This window comes from Pangasianodon hypophthalmus, chromosome 1, assembly GCF_027358585.1.
Source record: "Pangasianodon hypophthalmus isolate fPanHyp1 chromosome 1, fPanHyp1.pri, whole genome shotgun sequence".
Taxonomy (NCBI): domain Eukaryota; kingdom Metazoa; phylum Chordata; class Actinopteri; order Siluriformes; family Pangasiidae; genus Pangasianodon; species Pangasianodon hypophthalmus.
Window position 1 is genome coordinate 27,714,996 of NC_069710.1, and position 14,771 is coordinate 27,729,766.

The 14,771-nt window shown below is 41.3% G+C and overlaps 1 protein-coding gene across 6 annotated transcripts in view; it reads left to right on the forward strand.

Annotated features, from left to right (window-relative positions):
• The window catches only part of rreb1a (ras responsive element binding protein 1a), a 52,995-nt gene extending 40,572 nt beyond the window's left edge, over positions 1-12,423 (forward strand). For 3 of the 6 annotated variants that reach the window (XM_034302642.2, XM_034302637.2, XM_053234087.1), the window contains 7 exons: positions 2,550-2,703; positions 2,999-3,144; positions 5,002-5,191; positions 5,319-7,851; positions 8,019-8,183; positions 8,692-9,444; positions 9,537-12,423. In XM_034302642.2, coding sequence (XP_034158533.2) covers positions 2,550-2,703; positions 2,999-3,144; positions 5,002-5,191; positions 5,319-7,851; positions 8,019-8,183; positions 8,692-9,444; positions 9,537-10,012 — 4,417 coding nt within the window. In that variant the 3' untranslated portion in view covers positions 10,013-12,423. The remainder of the gene's footprint in view (positions 1-2,549; positions 2,704-2,998; positions 3,145-5,001; positions 5,192-5,318; positions 7,852-8,018; positions 8,184-8,691; positions 9,445-9,536) is intronic. The other 3 variants (XM_053234067.1, XM_053234081.1, XM_053234092.1) reach the window with 3 other exon arrangements.
• Positions 12,424-14,771: the final 2,348 nt, after the last annotated feature.

A 14,771-nucleotide genomic window follows, 5' to 3' on the forward strand; every position in this document is an offset into this window, starting at 1 on the left:
CTCACCCTGTTACTCACTGTGATGGGTAACTGATTAAACATGTTTATACACTGAAATAAATAAACTTATTTTTATAACTGATTTGCTAGCACTTTGTTAGCAAAACCTCAACAACAATAAATAAATAGTGTGACATATTTTGTGATGCATCACAAAACATTTTGCTGAAAGTTATTTAATTAACATGAGACATCCATTTAAAACAAACAAACAGACAAAGAAAAGATCATTAGTTCCTGATTCTGGCTTTCTCAGTAATTTGTCCTGAACCTCGCCCTGATGCTGCACTGCCTGCATGAGTTACATACATGACAAGTGTGCCACTGAGATAGTAGAAGGGCGTTGGTGTGTGTGTGTGTGTGTTTACTTGTGCATGTTGAGGTTCTTGTGAATGTGCACAGGACAGAGACAGTTTATTATGAAAGAAGGATTGTGCACAGGAAACTGACGTCTTTGAAGTGGTTCCCTCTCCGTTGTTTCACATGTGATATCTTCTACCACCAGGCTGTTGTGGTGGAGGGGCAAGCACCAACATCCTCCCTGAGGCTCAGGGGCTGATGGTGTTGAGGCATGGAGGAGGGGATTGAAAGACAGGGAGAGAGAGAGAGAGAGATAGAGTACCCCCAACAGTTTTCACCTGAATGAACATTGAAAAGAGAAATATGACCCTGGTTTTCAGTGTGAGGCTGTTAATCAGACAAGAGCTGCTGAGGTTTATGCTTGCTGATGAGTGATGAGTTGTGAAACTGGTCTGTTTGCTTCCCTTCACTGTATGTTATTGTCTCTGTGTGTTTGTGTGTCTGTAAGAATGCTATCTTCCTCCCTTCCTTTTTTTATTCATTGTTTGATCAAGTTCAACAGTATTGTGTTATTTATAATACACATTAATGAACTCTGCTAGCTGTTTATGTAAAAGTATACACAAGTCAAGAGTTTTCATGCTGTTGCAAACTGTGATGCACGAGGAAGTTGACTATGTTGTTGGCAAGGAGGCCACCATTTTGTGCCAAAGCATCACATGGAAATGGGGGCAGGGAGGAGGGAGTCACCGTTGTCAAGGAGAGAGAGAGAGATCACAACTGACAGAGGAGGGCAGCTACACGCGAGCTGATTGGCTGCTTTTATTTGCTTAAACTCCTCCAGTGTTGGTTACACTGCTAAATGGCCACAGAGTTAAGGGTAGTGCCCTTGGTCTGACATTGCATTGGGAACCTGAAAACACAGCGCCCCCTGCCTTCACACTGTGGTGCTGTGTTGGAATGTCAGGAATGGACTTGTTGAGGCATCAACAAGTTTTATGATCCTTTACAGATTAGCTAGCTGACTCCTATAATTTCTAAAGAAACACCCATGATCCAAGGGCAGGAAGCCGAGAAAGGACTTAGTGCTGGGAAAAATTAGTTCCCCTTTTTTCTTATTAATGTAGTTTAAATTATATCTTTAGCATGGTCGGTGCTTTTCTGCTAATAAACTATTCTCAAACAGATTAAACAGCTTAAATTTATCATATACTTATAGGAGGCCTTTGGTGGTCTCCATCCAATCATGGTTCGCTGACTTGGCAATGCAGGTCTGCTCTGATTTGTCAAGCTCGAGGTCAGAGTCCAGAGCAGGGAAAGAATCAAATCCCCACATGGGCGGCCAATTCTCTGCCTGCTATTAATAAACTACTGAGTGAAAGATGAAGCTCCTGAAACGAGGACCAGAGATTGAGATGGCTGACCTTTTTTCACACATGCACAAGTGGAAATCTACTTTATATGCACAAATATAGCCACAGAGGGTTAACAGAGAGATGTGTAAGAGATGCACACAGTTAATACGTTTTGATGCTCTGTGTCATTGGAAATACACTCTTGTCAGCTCAGGCCTGTTACATAACACTTCTATAAACTTTGATCCTTTGCCCAAGTTGGCTTGCTTTAAATCTTTTTTACCTCTCATTGGCATGGAGCGTGAGAGCCATAGGTAGACGAGAAGCAAGAAGACAAGGGAAAAAGAGAGATGCTGGTGTCATTAGAGGGTAGAAGCATGCTTTTCCTTCATGTTTATAAATCAAAAAGCTCCATTTTGGTTTCCTGACTACTAAAATGAAGAGGACTTGCCTCTGGGTCTCTTCACGGAACATTGCCTATTCCTGTGCATGTTATCCATGTAAGGGCATACGCATGCACTGGGATAATTGCAGGGGTTTTAGCCCATTAGTGCTTTTCCTCTTGGTGCCATTTCCATCAGGAAGCATGAAAGATTCCTCGGTCCAGTTGTACTTGGAGATTATCCATCAACCAGGCACTCCAAACGAGCAACCCACCCAGTTGGCTCGGTTATCTGATTCGCAAATGTTCTTCCATTCAAATAGAGGCCATGTCGGTCATTTAAGCATCAAGTTCAAATCCCAGGCACAATGAAATGTATTTATTCTAGAAAACTAGTGACTGATGATGTTAATGTAGGTTTTAGATTCCCTTACAAAATGTAATGCATTTATAATATACCATTTATTTGTTTTAAACACACTGAGAAGTTTTTCCCTTTTTTTTATTTTGCAGGCACATGAAGATTCATGATAAAGATCCTTCCCTTTCTAGCCCCACCAGCCCTCCATCGTCCGGTAAAAGGAAACGCCCTTCTGCTGTTATTTCCAAGAAGAAACCCAGCCATAGTGACGATGGAGAACAAGCTGATGAGCCATCCAGTAAAAGGGTTAGATTTGTGGCTGTTATATGCAGTTTGATTTTTGCCATGTTTTAATTGGTTTATACTTGTTAAACATCCTGGATATATTCTTAGTCAATTGACTAAGGATAAATTGATTCTGCTGTTTTTATTAGGATATAAAAAGCTCAAGCAGCTCCTTAATTCTTATTTAAGAGGTTTATACATATGGATTATGTCTGGATATAGATGCCTAAAAATCTGTGTAATATACATAATGGATAACTCATTACATACCTACCACCTATACCTCCCAACATCAACTGCTCTGTCCTTGCTGTAGCAGCTTTTAGAAGATGGTGGAGTGGATGATCAGACAGTGGGCAAAGGGCCGGAGGAGCAGCTGCCATGCCCCATCTGCTTCAAGACACTCAGCTCCAAATATGAACTGGAAACTCATATGGAAACCCATCCTGACACTGCACTCAGGTTCGAACAGCGCCTGTACACAAGAAAAATATTCTGTTTTCCCAACTATATGCACGCATACAGAATATACAGCTACACCTGGATTACACTCAACTTCAAAAGTTGTAAATGACAATGAAAAGTTTAACTTGCTGCTTATTTTGGTGCTTGGATTATGGCAATTTTTCACTGATTTCGATAGAACGTATATATCATTACGGTCAGGAAAGACTGCTGTGTCTTTTAACATGTGAGCTGTGTTGATAGAGGACAATAGAGGATGGAGGTTTAGGCAGAACTGCAGCAGTTGCTGGGAGATTATGGAGGCATTCTTTATGCTGAAATGGTCATAATTTAACACATACGAGCAGAGCGACCTCTTGCATACCAATTGGGGTGTTGTTTCACTGGCCTGCCTATAGGTTGATTCCTATAATTGCTGAAGTTTTCCCCATAATTAAATTTAATTTAATTTTAAGGACTTCTGATGTCCTGTTTGTGAATTCTAAATTGAATTAAAATGAAGCAAAATGCCATATTTCGAGGAGTAACTTGAATGGAGAAGGGTCATACCTGAGTTGCTTCTAATGGTGTTTGTACATTCTCAGTCAGAAGAAGTTTAAAGGATTCATCCCTTCCCCCAGTTTGGCCCCTAGGCACCAGAGTAGGGAGTGGTGTTGAGAAGAGAGAGGGAGGAAATCGGGGAGGAGAGAGGAAGGAGGGGGGAAAGTACCATCGAGGTTGTGTGTGTGCGTGGTGAGGGGATTTAATGAGTCACAGAAGTAGACTTCAGGACGCAGTCGGCTGGACCTCTCTGTTGGGGGGTGGGGATGAGTATCCTTGGAGACATCACAGTCCAGAGACTCTAGCCCTAAAACCCACTCATGCAATGACCAACTTCCCTGAACACAAGTTAATGGGTAGCTTCATGGAGCTGGTTCATTCTGAGGTGAGCCTGCCTGGATTCATTTTCACAGCACAGTTATTGTATGGAAGTAGAGCAAATTTAGCACTAATCCTGTGTAATCACTAGAGCTAAGAGAGCTAGTTAAGAGGATCTAGGCTGCAGTGAATCGGGTGCTTAATACGGCTGAGTGTAGACCACAAGCATGCAAATACAGGGATGCTCACATGATGTGGACTTGTCATCTGTCCCTCCCAGTTGCACACTGTTACACGTCCAGTCACACACTCAGAGGCATCCAGTAATAAAGGGAGTTAGCACTTTGGTTATATGAGACTCCCTCTGGGGGGACACAACATAAACAAAATGTCTCAATGATTCATTACACAAAGGGAGAACAGGTTTGGCGGTTAGTTAGCTGTTTTTTTCATGACAAGCACTCACAAAAATGTGCAGCTATGTTAGCTAATTTATAAGCCCTGAAACTATGAAAGCACACCTGCCATGTTGTTGGCCTAGTCACACTGTAGTGTGTTGTGTGTGTGTGTATATGTGTGTGCGCATCTGTGTGTGTCTGTGTGCGTGCATGTGCTTTTAGATAAAGCAGCTTACGGTCACCACAGACACCTCGGGACAGTGGTGAGAGGTGTGGCCGTTGATAAGAGCTGTGTGCAACATCATAGACACTAGCCAGCTGTCTCTCATAGTGCCTGACAAACAGAAATGGAGAACTGCCACAGTTATTGCTGGAGTTATCTATCACCAACCATCATTCATTATATTTGCAGCTCCATTTTTACCCAAATTTTACCCCACATTTTCACTGACATGTTTGCAGTTGTCCATTACAATTTAATAATACTTGATTATAGTGTTTCTAAATCCATCTAAGCATCTGAGTGTTACTCAAAAATCACAAATATTGGTTAAATATAATTATTATTTTAAATATAATTAGTATTATTTACTCATAGGTGTGAGAATTGTTGCATCTCATTTCGCACACATCGAGGTTTGCTCCGTCATAATGCAGTCATCCATAAGCAGCTGCCAACTGACCTCAGTGGACGCCCATTCATTCAGAACAACCCCTCCATACCCCTAGGATTCAATGACCTGGCTTTCATTGACTTCTCCTGCCACAAATTCCCTCACATTGCCCAGGTAATTACCTGCATTTTGCATTCAGCTCCAATTAAATGTAAATCCCAAAGTTTTTATTATGTGGTATTTAAGTCCATGGTGTTGCTACTGTATTTTTAATTAATTATTTAATTATTCAAATCAATAGGTTTGGTGTGAAACCAATCTACGCCGCTGCACCAGCAAGCTTCATCGCTTTGTGTGTGAGACCTGTGACAAAGCTTTCCCTTTAAATGTGGCGTTAGACTTGCACAAGTCCACACATGACACTTCTGAAACCAAGGAAGAGTCTGTTTCCTCTCAGCTTTCCAGTACAGAGTCCCCCATATCTGAGAAAAGTAGCTTCATGGGTTCTCTGGGTTTGCAACACATCTCTCAGGTCAAACCTGTACCCTCAGAGGAGGATGCCTTGCAAGCAGAGCTGGACAGTATCCGTGTAATCCATGTGGAGCCATCATTGGTCCAAAAGGATTCTAGCCTTCTTGGTGGGATTAGCCTGTCTCTGGTGGACCCATCATCTCTCCGGGGTCTGTCCCAGCACGAGGCACTCAAACTCCTTTCTTTACAGCCATTTCAAACTGGTTTTCTTGTCCAGCCAGACGGCGGGATGGTAGTAAAGCCAGTTTGTGGTGAGACTGGAATGGAACTGGCTGACATACAGCAGATCCTCAAAGTGGCTTCTGCTGCCCCCAACCAGATCAGCCTCCCTCCCTTGTCCAAGGCACCATGCAGTGCAGTGCAGTCAAACTGTAAGCAGATGCCCCCACTCAAGCCAAAGCCTCTGGTGGCTCCCAGGACCAATATGACAACCTCCACTCCTCCTCCACTTTTAAGCACCCAGCAGGCATCACTAGGTTGCATCAGCCCCAGTCTACCACCACCTGCTGGCCAGTTCCCGAAGGCTGCCAAGGAACTGTCTCCATCTTCATCTTCATCATCTTCTTCTTGCAACCAGGCTCCTATTGAAAAAATGCAAATGGAAGCTGATTGCATGGGTGATGCCCACACTCCCATGGACACAGACGACCAACAAATTAAGCAGGCAGAAGACAAGATAAGGGAGCCATCTGGAAAGAAGGGAGCAGGTCGGAAAGGGTCATACCCGTGCCGATTTTGTGACCAGGTATTTGCATATTCAGGAGTACTACAGGCGCACATGCGTTATCATCTGGGTATCTTGCCCCACCAGTGTAATATTTGTGACTATGTTGCTCCTGACAAAGCCACACTGATTCGTCATCTGCGCACTCACAGTGGTGAACGACCTTACGTCTGCCGAGTCTGCCATTACCCATTCACTGTTAAAGCCAACTGTGAACGCCACCTTCGCAAGAAACACATGAAGAACACTCGTAAGGAAATTGAGAAAAATATCAAGTATGTCACCTCATCCACATCGATGTCCGATGCATTAGAACAAACTGGCTCAGGTGACACTATCTGTCGTTTATGTGGTGAGGACCTTAAGACCTACCGAGCACTACAGATCCACATGCGTGTCCACAATGGCTTCCAGAGAAAGCCATATGAGTGTAAACGCTGTGGAGCAGCCTTTCTGGCCAAGCGTAACTGTATCCACCACCTACTGAAACAGCACCCTGAGATTAAAGAGCAGGACATAGAAGAGCATATAGCTACCATCACTGTTGCTCCTTCTCATGCGAGTCCTAAACCTCCTTCACTCAATGGAGTGCCACCAAGTGCTTCACTCTGTCCCATCAAAATGGAGGATCTAAGTTTCTATGCCGCAGATCAGGACCAACCACTGGACTTCTCAAACAAAAACCGGGGCGGTAACAATGCTGGAAACTTCAGTGCTTCCCCTAGAATCAAGATGGAGTCTGCCACTTACGATGATTCCATGGAGCCCATTGATCTCTCTATTCCCAAGAATCCAGATAAAAAGATGAAGGTAAATACTGATGCAGTGTTGCAAAGAGAAGTGAAAAAGGAACAGACATCCCTTAACATAATGGATCACACACTTGCCCCAGGCCTGCAAATACATAGAGCCACTGATGAAAAACCACAGCAGCTTGGGTGCTACCAGCTTCCCACTGCTTTGACCACCATCGGTGCAACCAGTGCAGCAGGTCGTGCCTTGCGGCTAAAGCCCCTGCTACCTAAACCGAATTCTGCTGGTGTGAAGGAGCTCCCACCACTGGCCTCCATTGCCCAGATTATCTCCTCTGTCTCTGGTGCCCCCGACCTCCTGAAACGAGACAACCCCAACGGCTGTCATGAGTCTGTCTCAGACACCTCAGCTGAGGAGTTTCTCAAAGAGGGATCCAAAAGGAGAAGCAATAAAAGGCAAGCCATCAACACAGCTAAGGAAAAGCCTGCAATGAATTCAACAGACCCTAATATTGACCTCGAGTCCAGTGGGGAGTTTGCCAGTGTGGAGAAGATGCTGGCCACCAGTAATGCCAATAAATTTAGCACCTACTTAAAAACCAACATAATGGAGCTAGAAAGGAAAGAGGGAGAACAATCGTGCAATGGTGACAAGAAAGAAGCAAAAGATGAAAAACAGATGCAAACCAAGCAGACCTCACAGCCCCAGCAGTCCAAAGGGAAAAAGAATGCATACTCAAACTCTGTGCAAAAAATGACTTGCCCATTCTGTCCCAGAGTCTTTCCATGGGCCAGCTCACTCCAGCGCCACATGCTGACACACACAGGTAACATGCAAATCATCTTATACAAAGGTCTTTGAATGTCTGTATACTTAAATAATTTTGTAGTTTTAAAAATAGTGTGACAGGTAAATTTAGCTTTTTTTTTTTTTTTTTTTTTTTTTTTTTTTTACATCTGGCATAATTTGACATCAATTCATTGTGCGGTTTAGGTCAAAAGCCATACCCTTGCCCTAAATGCGAAGCCCTGTTCTCAACCAAGTCCAACTGTGAGCGCCATCTTTTGCGCAAGCATGGAGTAACCAATAGAGTCCTTCGGCAAAATGGTGCCATACCTAAAGCCAAGGAGCCAGAGGAATGCTCGCCAGAGAGCGCAGGTTAGGACTGTTATAACTATTATCAAGACCAGTGTGCTGGAAATTATATGCAGTAAAAGAATATGGTTTAAAACTGAGCTAGTCTTAAAATTTTATATTGAACAAAATTAATAATAGAAATCAGTGTTAAGCTATATAGAGTAACCTTTAAAGATATTAAGTCACATTTGGAATTAAATGGGAACAAAATATAAAATAGGTACAGAACTTAACCTCTTTATTGCCTGTAGACTGCTGACTCAGTCAGAAAGATATGCAGTTTGTGAGAATGTGTATTTATTTTCTGCAGTATTTTGGGGATGCTGGATGTTATATATTACACTTACTTTGGGATAAAGCCAGACTTGTGTACCATAAATGCAAGAAAAAATTTAATTGTACGTTAAATGTTATGTAATGTCATCACAGACATTGCTCATTTAATTTTCTTTACAGGCATAAAAATCTGACCCTAGATTTTATATACTCACACTGGCAACGTTTAATGTAATTTAATTTTGTGTTTTAGAGAGCATGTCAGAAACAGAGCTCACTAGTGGCGAGGCAATGGAGCTGACAAATTCTGAAGCTGAAAAGCCAGCTGCGTCGGATGCTGAGAAACCCTCTCCAGCCAAGCCCACAGAGGCAGCTGCAGTAAAGCCTCTCCTCCACCAGGGGGAGCCAGAACACCAAGATGTGCAGGAGTCTTTGAAAACAAAAAGCACAGCTAATGACGATGATACCAACAGCAATAAAAGCCTGGATCTGAACTTTGCTAGCAAATTAATTGACTTTACATTCTCAGAGGGTGAACAACAGAGGTCCTCTCCTGCTGTAGACAGTGATTCACATGAACAGGAAGAGTCCAAGCTGACCTGCAAGAGCTGCAACAAGAGCTTCAGATACGCTGCCACTCTGGCACGACATGAAAAAGTTCATGTTTTAGAAAGTGCAGCCGATGCCACTAACGTGAACTCCAAAGTGGATGACGCAGCAGAGTCTTGTGAACTGAAAAAGGATGATGTAGAAGACGAGGTGGAGAAAGTGGAGCGAAATGGGACGGCAGAAAGTGAAGGAGCAGGCAGTACAATGGACAGTGGCTCTGAGGAGGACAGGGAGGAGAGGAGTGATGAAGAAGGAGGTGCGACTGAACCAAAGAGCTGTGAAGGGGAGGCTGAATTGTCTGGGAGCAAAACTGACAAGAGGAAGAAGATATGCGGGGTGTGTGGTAAACGCTTCTGGAGCCTTCAGGATCTGACGAGACACATGCGCTCTCACACAGGTAAGAACAATTTGAATGAATAAGTGTTAAATTTTTTGATATACAGCATAGATAATACTATGTTGGATGCTTCAACTATCATTTTTCGCTAGGTGAACGGCCCTACAAGTGTCAGACCTGCGAGCGCACATTCACCCTGAAACACAGCCTGGTCAGGCACCAGCGTATACACCAGAAACCCCGTGGTGCAGATGGAGAGATGGGCAGGGCTGGAGAGGAGGAGGGATTCAGCGGGGGCTCGGCTAGTGAGAGGGAATCCACCCCCACCAGCACGAACCCTCCATCTGAAAACGAGAGTGAAAGCATGAAGGAGAAAGAGCGTGAGTCTGCCTCCGCCACAAAAAGGGAGTCGGAACTTAATAAAGAAACGTCTGTCACAGAGAAGGCAGAAACCGTACCAGCTACAGATACACCCAAAGAGCCTCCAGCAGAGGAACTAGCCTCAGATTCACCCACAGAGGTGGAGCATCCAGCCGGATTTCTGAAAGGCCTGTTGGAGATCCATTCCAAGCCTGACATTGAACGCATCCTCCCTACCAGTGAGCCTCCTCTCCTTGGGGTGGAGTGAAGGAGTAACTCCAGTGCGAGTGCCATACAATAAGTTCTTTTGTACTGCAGAACATTTTAAACAGCAACAAAAAGACCATTTACAAGTGCCTTGCTACTTTTTTTGCTATATCTTTATCTACTACCAGATGATTTAGTTGATTTTTAGAGTATTTTATAAAAATCTTTTTTGAAAATGCCACATTAAGCAATAAATAAATGAACACTTTAGTATAATGATTTGTATATGATTAAGGGACTGAACAGAGAATGGACAGATGAGGCTGCAAACAAGCTGGCACATGGCTACTGAGACTACTGTGTGACGATTTGTGCATACGAGTGTAACTGGAATATGTACAACTGCGCTTATTTTTCAAAAGGCCGGTTCATGGACTCAAATCCACCTTTCAGCTTTAGTGATAGAAAGGCCTCCAGAATACCTGAAACAGTGAATTGTATTCTGGCTTTTGTATTACATAACAGAGGGTACAGTGAGTTGCAGAGGCTTCAGTCTGGAAGGCAAGGCTGCATTAGGGGTAACCCTCTGATCAATGTGCGACAACTCTCAGAATATAATATCTGGGCAATATTTGCCTATAATAGCATGATTTGTTTTCCAGCTACACTGACCATGTCAGAATCCTGTTTTAATCTTTGTTTTTTTTGGAAGAAAGTCAAGGACAGGGTTTTTTTTTTTACTGAGGGAAGCGCAGTGTTTTTTTTTTTGTTTTTTTTTTTTTTTTAATCTAAAGGGCTCTAGCTCCAGTATCACCTACAAAACACAAACAGATCTCAACAGAAAGAGAGTCCTGTGTCCAGGTTAAATGTCTTCCAAAACCTTTCTACTTCAAGCCTTACTTGTGTTTCTCCAGAGGTTTTAGACAGGCCTCCTGCATCCAAATGCTAGTTTTTCTCATTACTTGAAAGCTGTCACCCTGCTGCCTCCTGTCTGGCTACGGCACCAGTTCCAGGACCATCATCCTCCTGAGCATCTCTCCTAGTAGGATATCAGGTCAATCATATGATCACATGTGGAGTTGGGTATTTCTGTACGTTTAACTTTTTTCTCAAATGTGTAAAGTGTAAACCTCAGTCTCAAAGTGAACCTCAAAGAGCAGCAAATCGAACTGGTAGAGTAATTACGGCGTTTTCCAGACTAGTCCTCGCTGACTGGACGACTCCCATTTACCACAGTCACCTCTGGTGTTTTACAGGAAACAAAAACCATTTGAATTTGTGGTGTGAGCGCTATGAAACAGAGTATTAATAAGCGAGCATTTCTTTAACAGGTGATGAGCAATCCGGTATTGGATGACGTATTTCCTCACCACAGTGGCCACTGGCACAAGACTAGTGTTGGATGAACTTGAATGAAAAATGCAATCTCTTACTCAGTCTGCGTATTGTATTCCGAGACTCTGTTTCTCCTAATGCCTTTTCCTGGGTTGCTATGTGTGAGTGTGTTGCGTGTGTATCCACGTGTGTATATATTTTCCTGTTGAGAATGCACACGGACTGTTTTAAATGTATTTATTGTAGCCCAGTGTGGGTAAAGAAGTAAAAATATGGAGAAGCCATGTATTAATTATGCTGCAGAGAGAAATGTTTCAGATTCAATACTTTAGTAGCCCAGCTGATCTGGGTCTTTTTTCCCCTAGCAATAATCACTATTGATCCAAAGGCTTTATGTAGATGTTTTTATGTTTTATAGACTTTGTGGTCTATTTTGTCTCTTTTTTGGCTATAATTATTATCACTATTATATCAGTTTGGATGAGATATGAGTTTGTTTTTTTCTCTTTGATATACAAGGCATATAAAACTGTGAAATTTATTGTTCTTTTGTTGGGTAAATCTTTAGGGTAGATTTGCATGTTAACCTTTTTATGTTCTATTAAATGGGTATTTTTCTGATCCTTTCTTCTCACACTGTCTTGCTCTCAGGGTTTTTACATGATGCTTATTTGTAATATACTTTCCTGAGTTGCAAATATTCTCCCCAACTCTTGATTTTGGAACAAGTTGAACTGTCAATCACTACTTCTAGCACTTGACTGTGAATTAAAACGAGTGGGGTGGATATACTGAACCTATGCACACCCACATTCCTCTCATCACTTTGCTTATTTTCCATGTATTTTCTGGTTATTTGTTTCTTCCTGGTTCCTTCATGCCCTTTCTCCTTGTTATATGGCAGAAACTAGTAAATGTACAGTCTTCTCCAGTCTTGCCACCTGGCTCTGATTGATATTAAAGGGAGCTTCGCGTCGCTGCTACACACAAAAAATAATTCTACTGGACTTGAACGGAACCAGAATCATCAATAGTATTTTGGTACACTACTCCTGCTCTTCACACGAGTGCTTTGAAATCAGAAATTTAAGCTGTTCTGTATCAAACCTTTAAAGCAATAAAATTGTATTAATGCAATATGATGTCTAATGTGTCTGCTTTGGTTATAGATAATGCATTTCAGTTTGGTACAGATTCCCCCCCTCTAACAGACCAAAGGCATATCAGGCTCTGGTGGCTTAGTGAGGAAAACTCCTAGGGTGCTGTAACATTACTCTGGCTCCTAATATGCAAAGAAAGGAATTCTATTATACTTCCATTGTATTTATAAAACAAATGAATTTACCAAGAGTTGTTCTGCTGGCTGACAGGATCTACATGCATATCATCGGTGTTGAGGTGAAATATGCCAAATTATGTGATAGCACTAGATTCACTACTGGTTTTAGGATCCATTTTCTTTGGTCATTTCTCATTTTCCTGAAAAGTATGTGAATGCACCAGAATGATAACAGCTGTAGCAGTAACAGCATATTAAATTTAATTATTAAATTAAAGCTAATATAAACAGACTGTGAACCTCAGCATTAATACACCACAAGAAACAAGATTAGAAAAAAAAAAAAAAAAATCACCTGGTCTTTTTCCAGTCTTCAACTGTCCAGTGTGGGTGAGCCAGTGCCCATGATAGCCTCAGATTCCTGTTCTTGGCTAACAGGAGTGGAAACCAATGTGGTCTTCTGTTGTTGTACCCCATCCACCTCATGGTTCGATGTTTTGTGCATGCTGAGATGTGTTTCTGCTCACCAGTTGTAAAGAGTAATTATTTGAGTTGCTATAGACTTCCTGTTAGCTCAGATCAGTCTGATCTCTCTCATCAACAAGGTGTTTCAGCCTGCAGACCCTCTGTACAACGTTTTTTTTTTTCTTTTTTTCGCACCATTATGTGCAAACTCTAGGGACTGTTCTGTGTGAAAATCCAATGAGATCAGTTTCTGAAATACTCAAACCAACCCATCTGGCACCAATAACCATGCCATGGTTAAAGTCACAGAGATCATCACACTTTTCCCCATTCTGATGTTCGATGTGAACATTAACTGAAACTCTTGACATGTATCTGTATGAGTTTATGCATTGTGCTGCTGCCACATGATTGGCTGATTAGATAACTGCGTGAGTGTATAGGTGTTCCTAATAAAGTGGACAGTGAGTGTATTTCAGTAAGTTATCATTTAATAATGTTGTAAATTATTTCTGCTAATTAATAACATTTTAGTGATGGATTAAATAAACAGTCAGTGCAGGTGTATTTCATTAACATTTAAATAAAGGTCAATGTGTTAATGTGTGTTAGCTTATTTTGTTGCTTTGTTAGCTTTACTTACGGCTGAAGTTTATGGTTTGTTCATGTTAACTAATGCAGTAAATAATGTTTAATGTAAAGCATTGCCGTTGTAACTAACTCAAAGTAAATACTGACTCCATAAAATAAGTATTTAGGTGAAAGGATATAATCATACATAAGGTCTCTACATTTTCAGCAGTTCACATTTAAATCATTACTAATGAGACACACAGTTTATGCTTTCTCATGACTACAGTGAGGGTCACTTGTGAATGAAGACGCACTTCTCCTGATTGCTCATCAGTCCATTTCTGCTCCACAGGATATGTCTTAAATAATAATGGTGTGATTTACAGACTAGGGCTGGGTGATATGATGATATAATATCCTTATAAATTATGCCATGATACACTTTCCTAAAATATTGTGGGTATAGTGATATCTTTATAACTTTTTTTTTTTCTTTTCAAAAAAAAAAAAAAAAAAAATACACTCTGATACCTGATTTGATATTTTTCTACTGTTTTACTATTTATTTATTTATTTATTGTTTTAAAAACTGATTTTCTAAACAATTTCCAATTTATTTTTGTAGACATTAAATAAAAGCATCATCACATTTTTTAAAGGTTTATTTTTAAATGCAACACTACTGTTGTGCAGATTGTTAGGAAGCCTACATATGTGATGAGTATTGTTTATTGTTTATTGAAATGTCTTCAGAGTTAATCATTTTGGTAAAATAGAGAGGGTCGGAATTATAAAGACTTCTACATTTAGAAATATATGTAACCAGTGAATGGATTTGAAGGCGATTTGTTGAGATTCCTCATTCTGGTGCACTCAAGAGCTCAAAGTGGGGTCTGTGGTGTATACCCAGGGGTCCCTGACACTATTGCCTTAAAAAAAAAAAAAAAAAAAAAAATCACATGACTCTGGTGGAGATCACTATAAACTATTATCAAGGTTGTTATGGTTATTATTTAGTTGTCATAGTTCTAAGCATAATTGACCCCATCACCAATTCCAAAAATTAATTGCTCATTACTAATTACTCTATTCCCCTGTTAGTGTTTAAAATAAAATGCCACAGAAGGGGGAAAAACATATCTATCTATCTATCTATCTTGGATTTTTT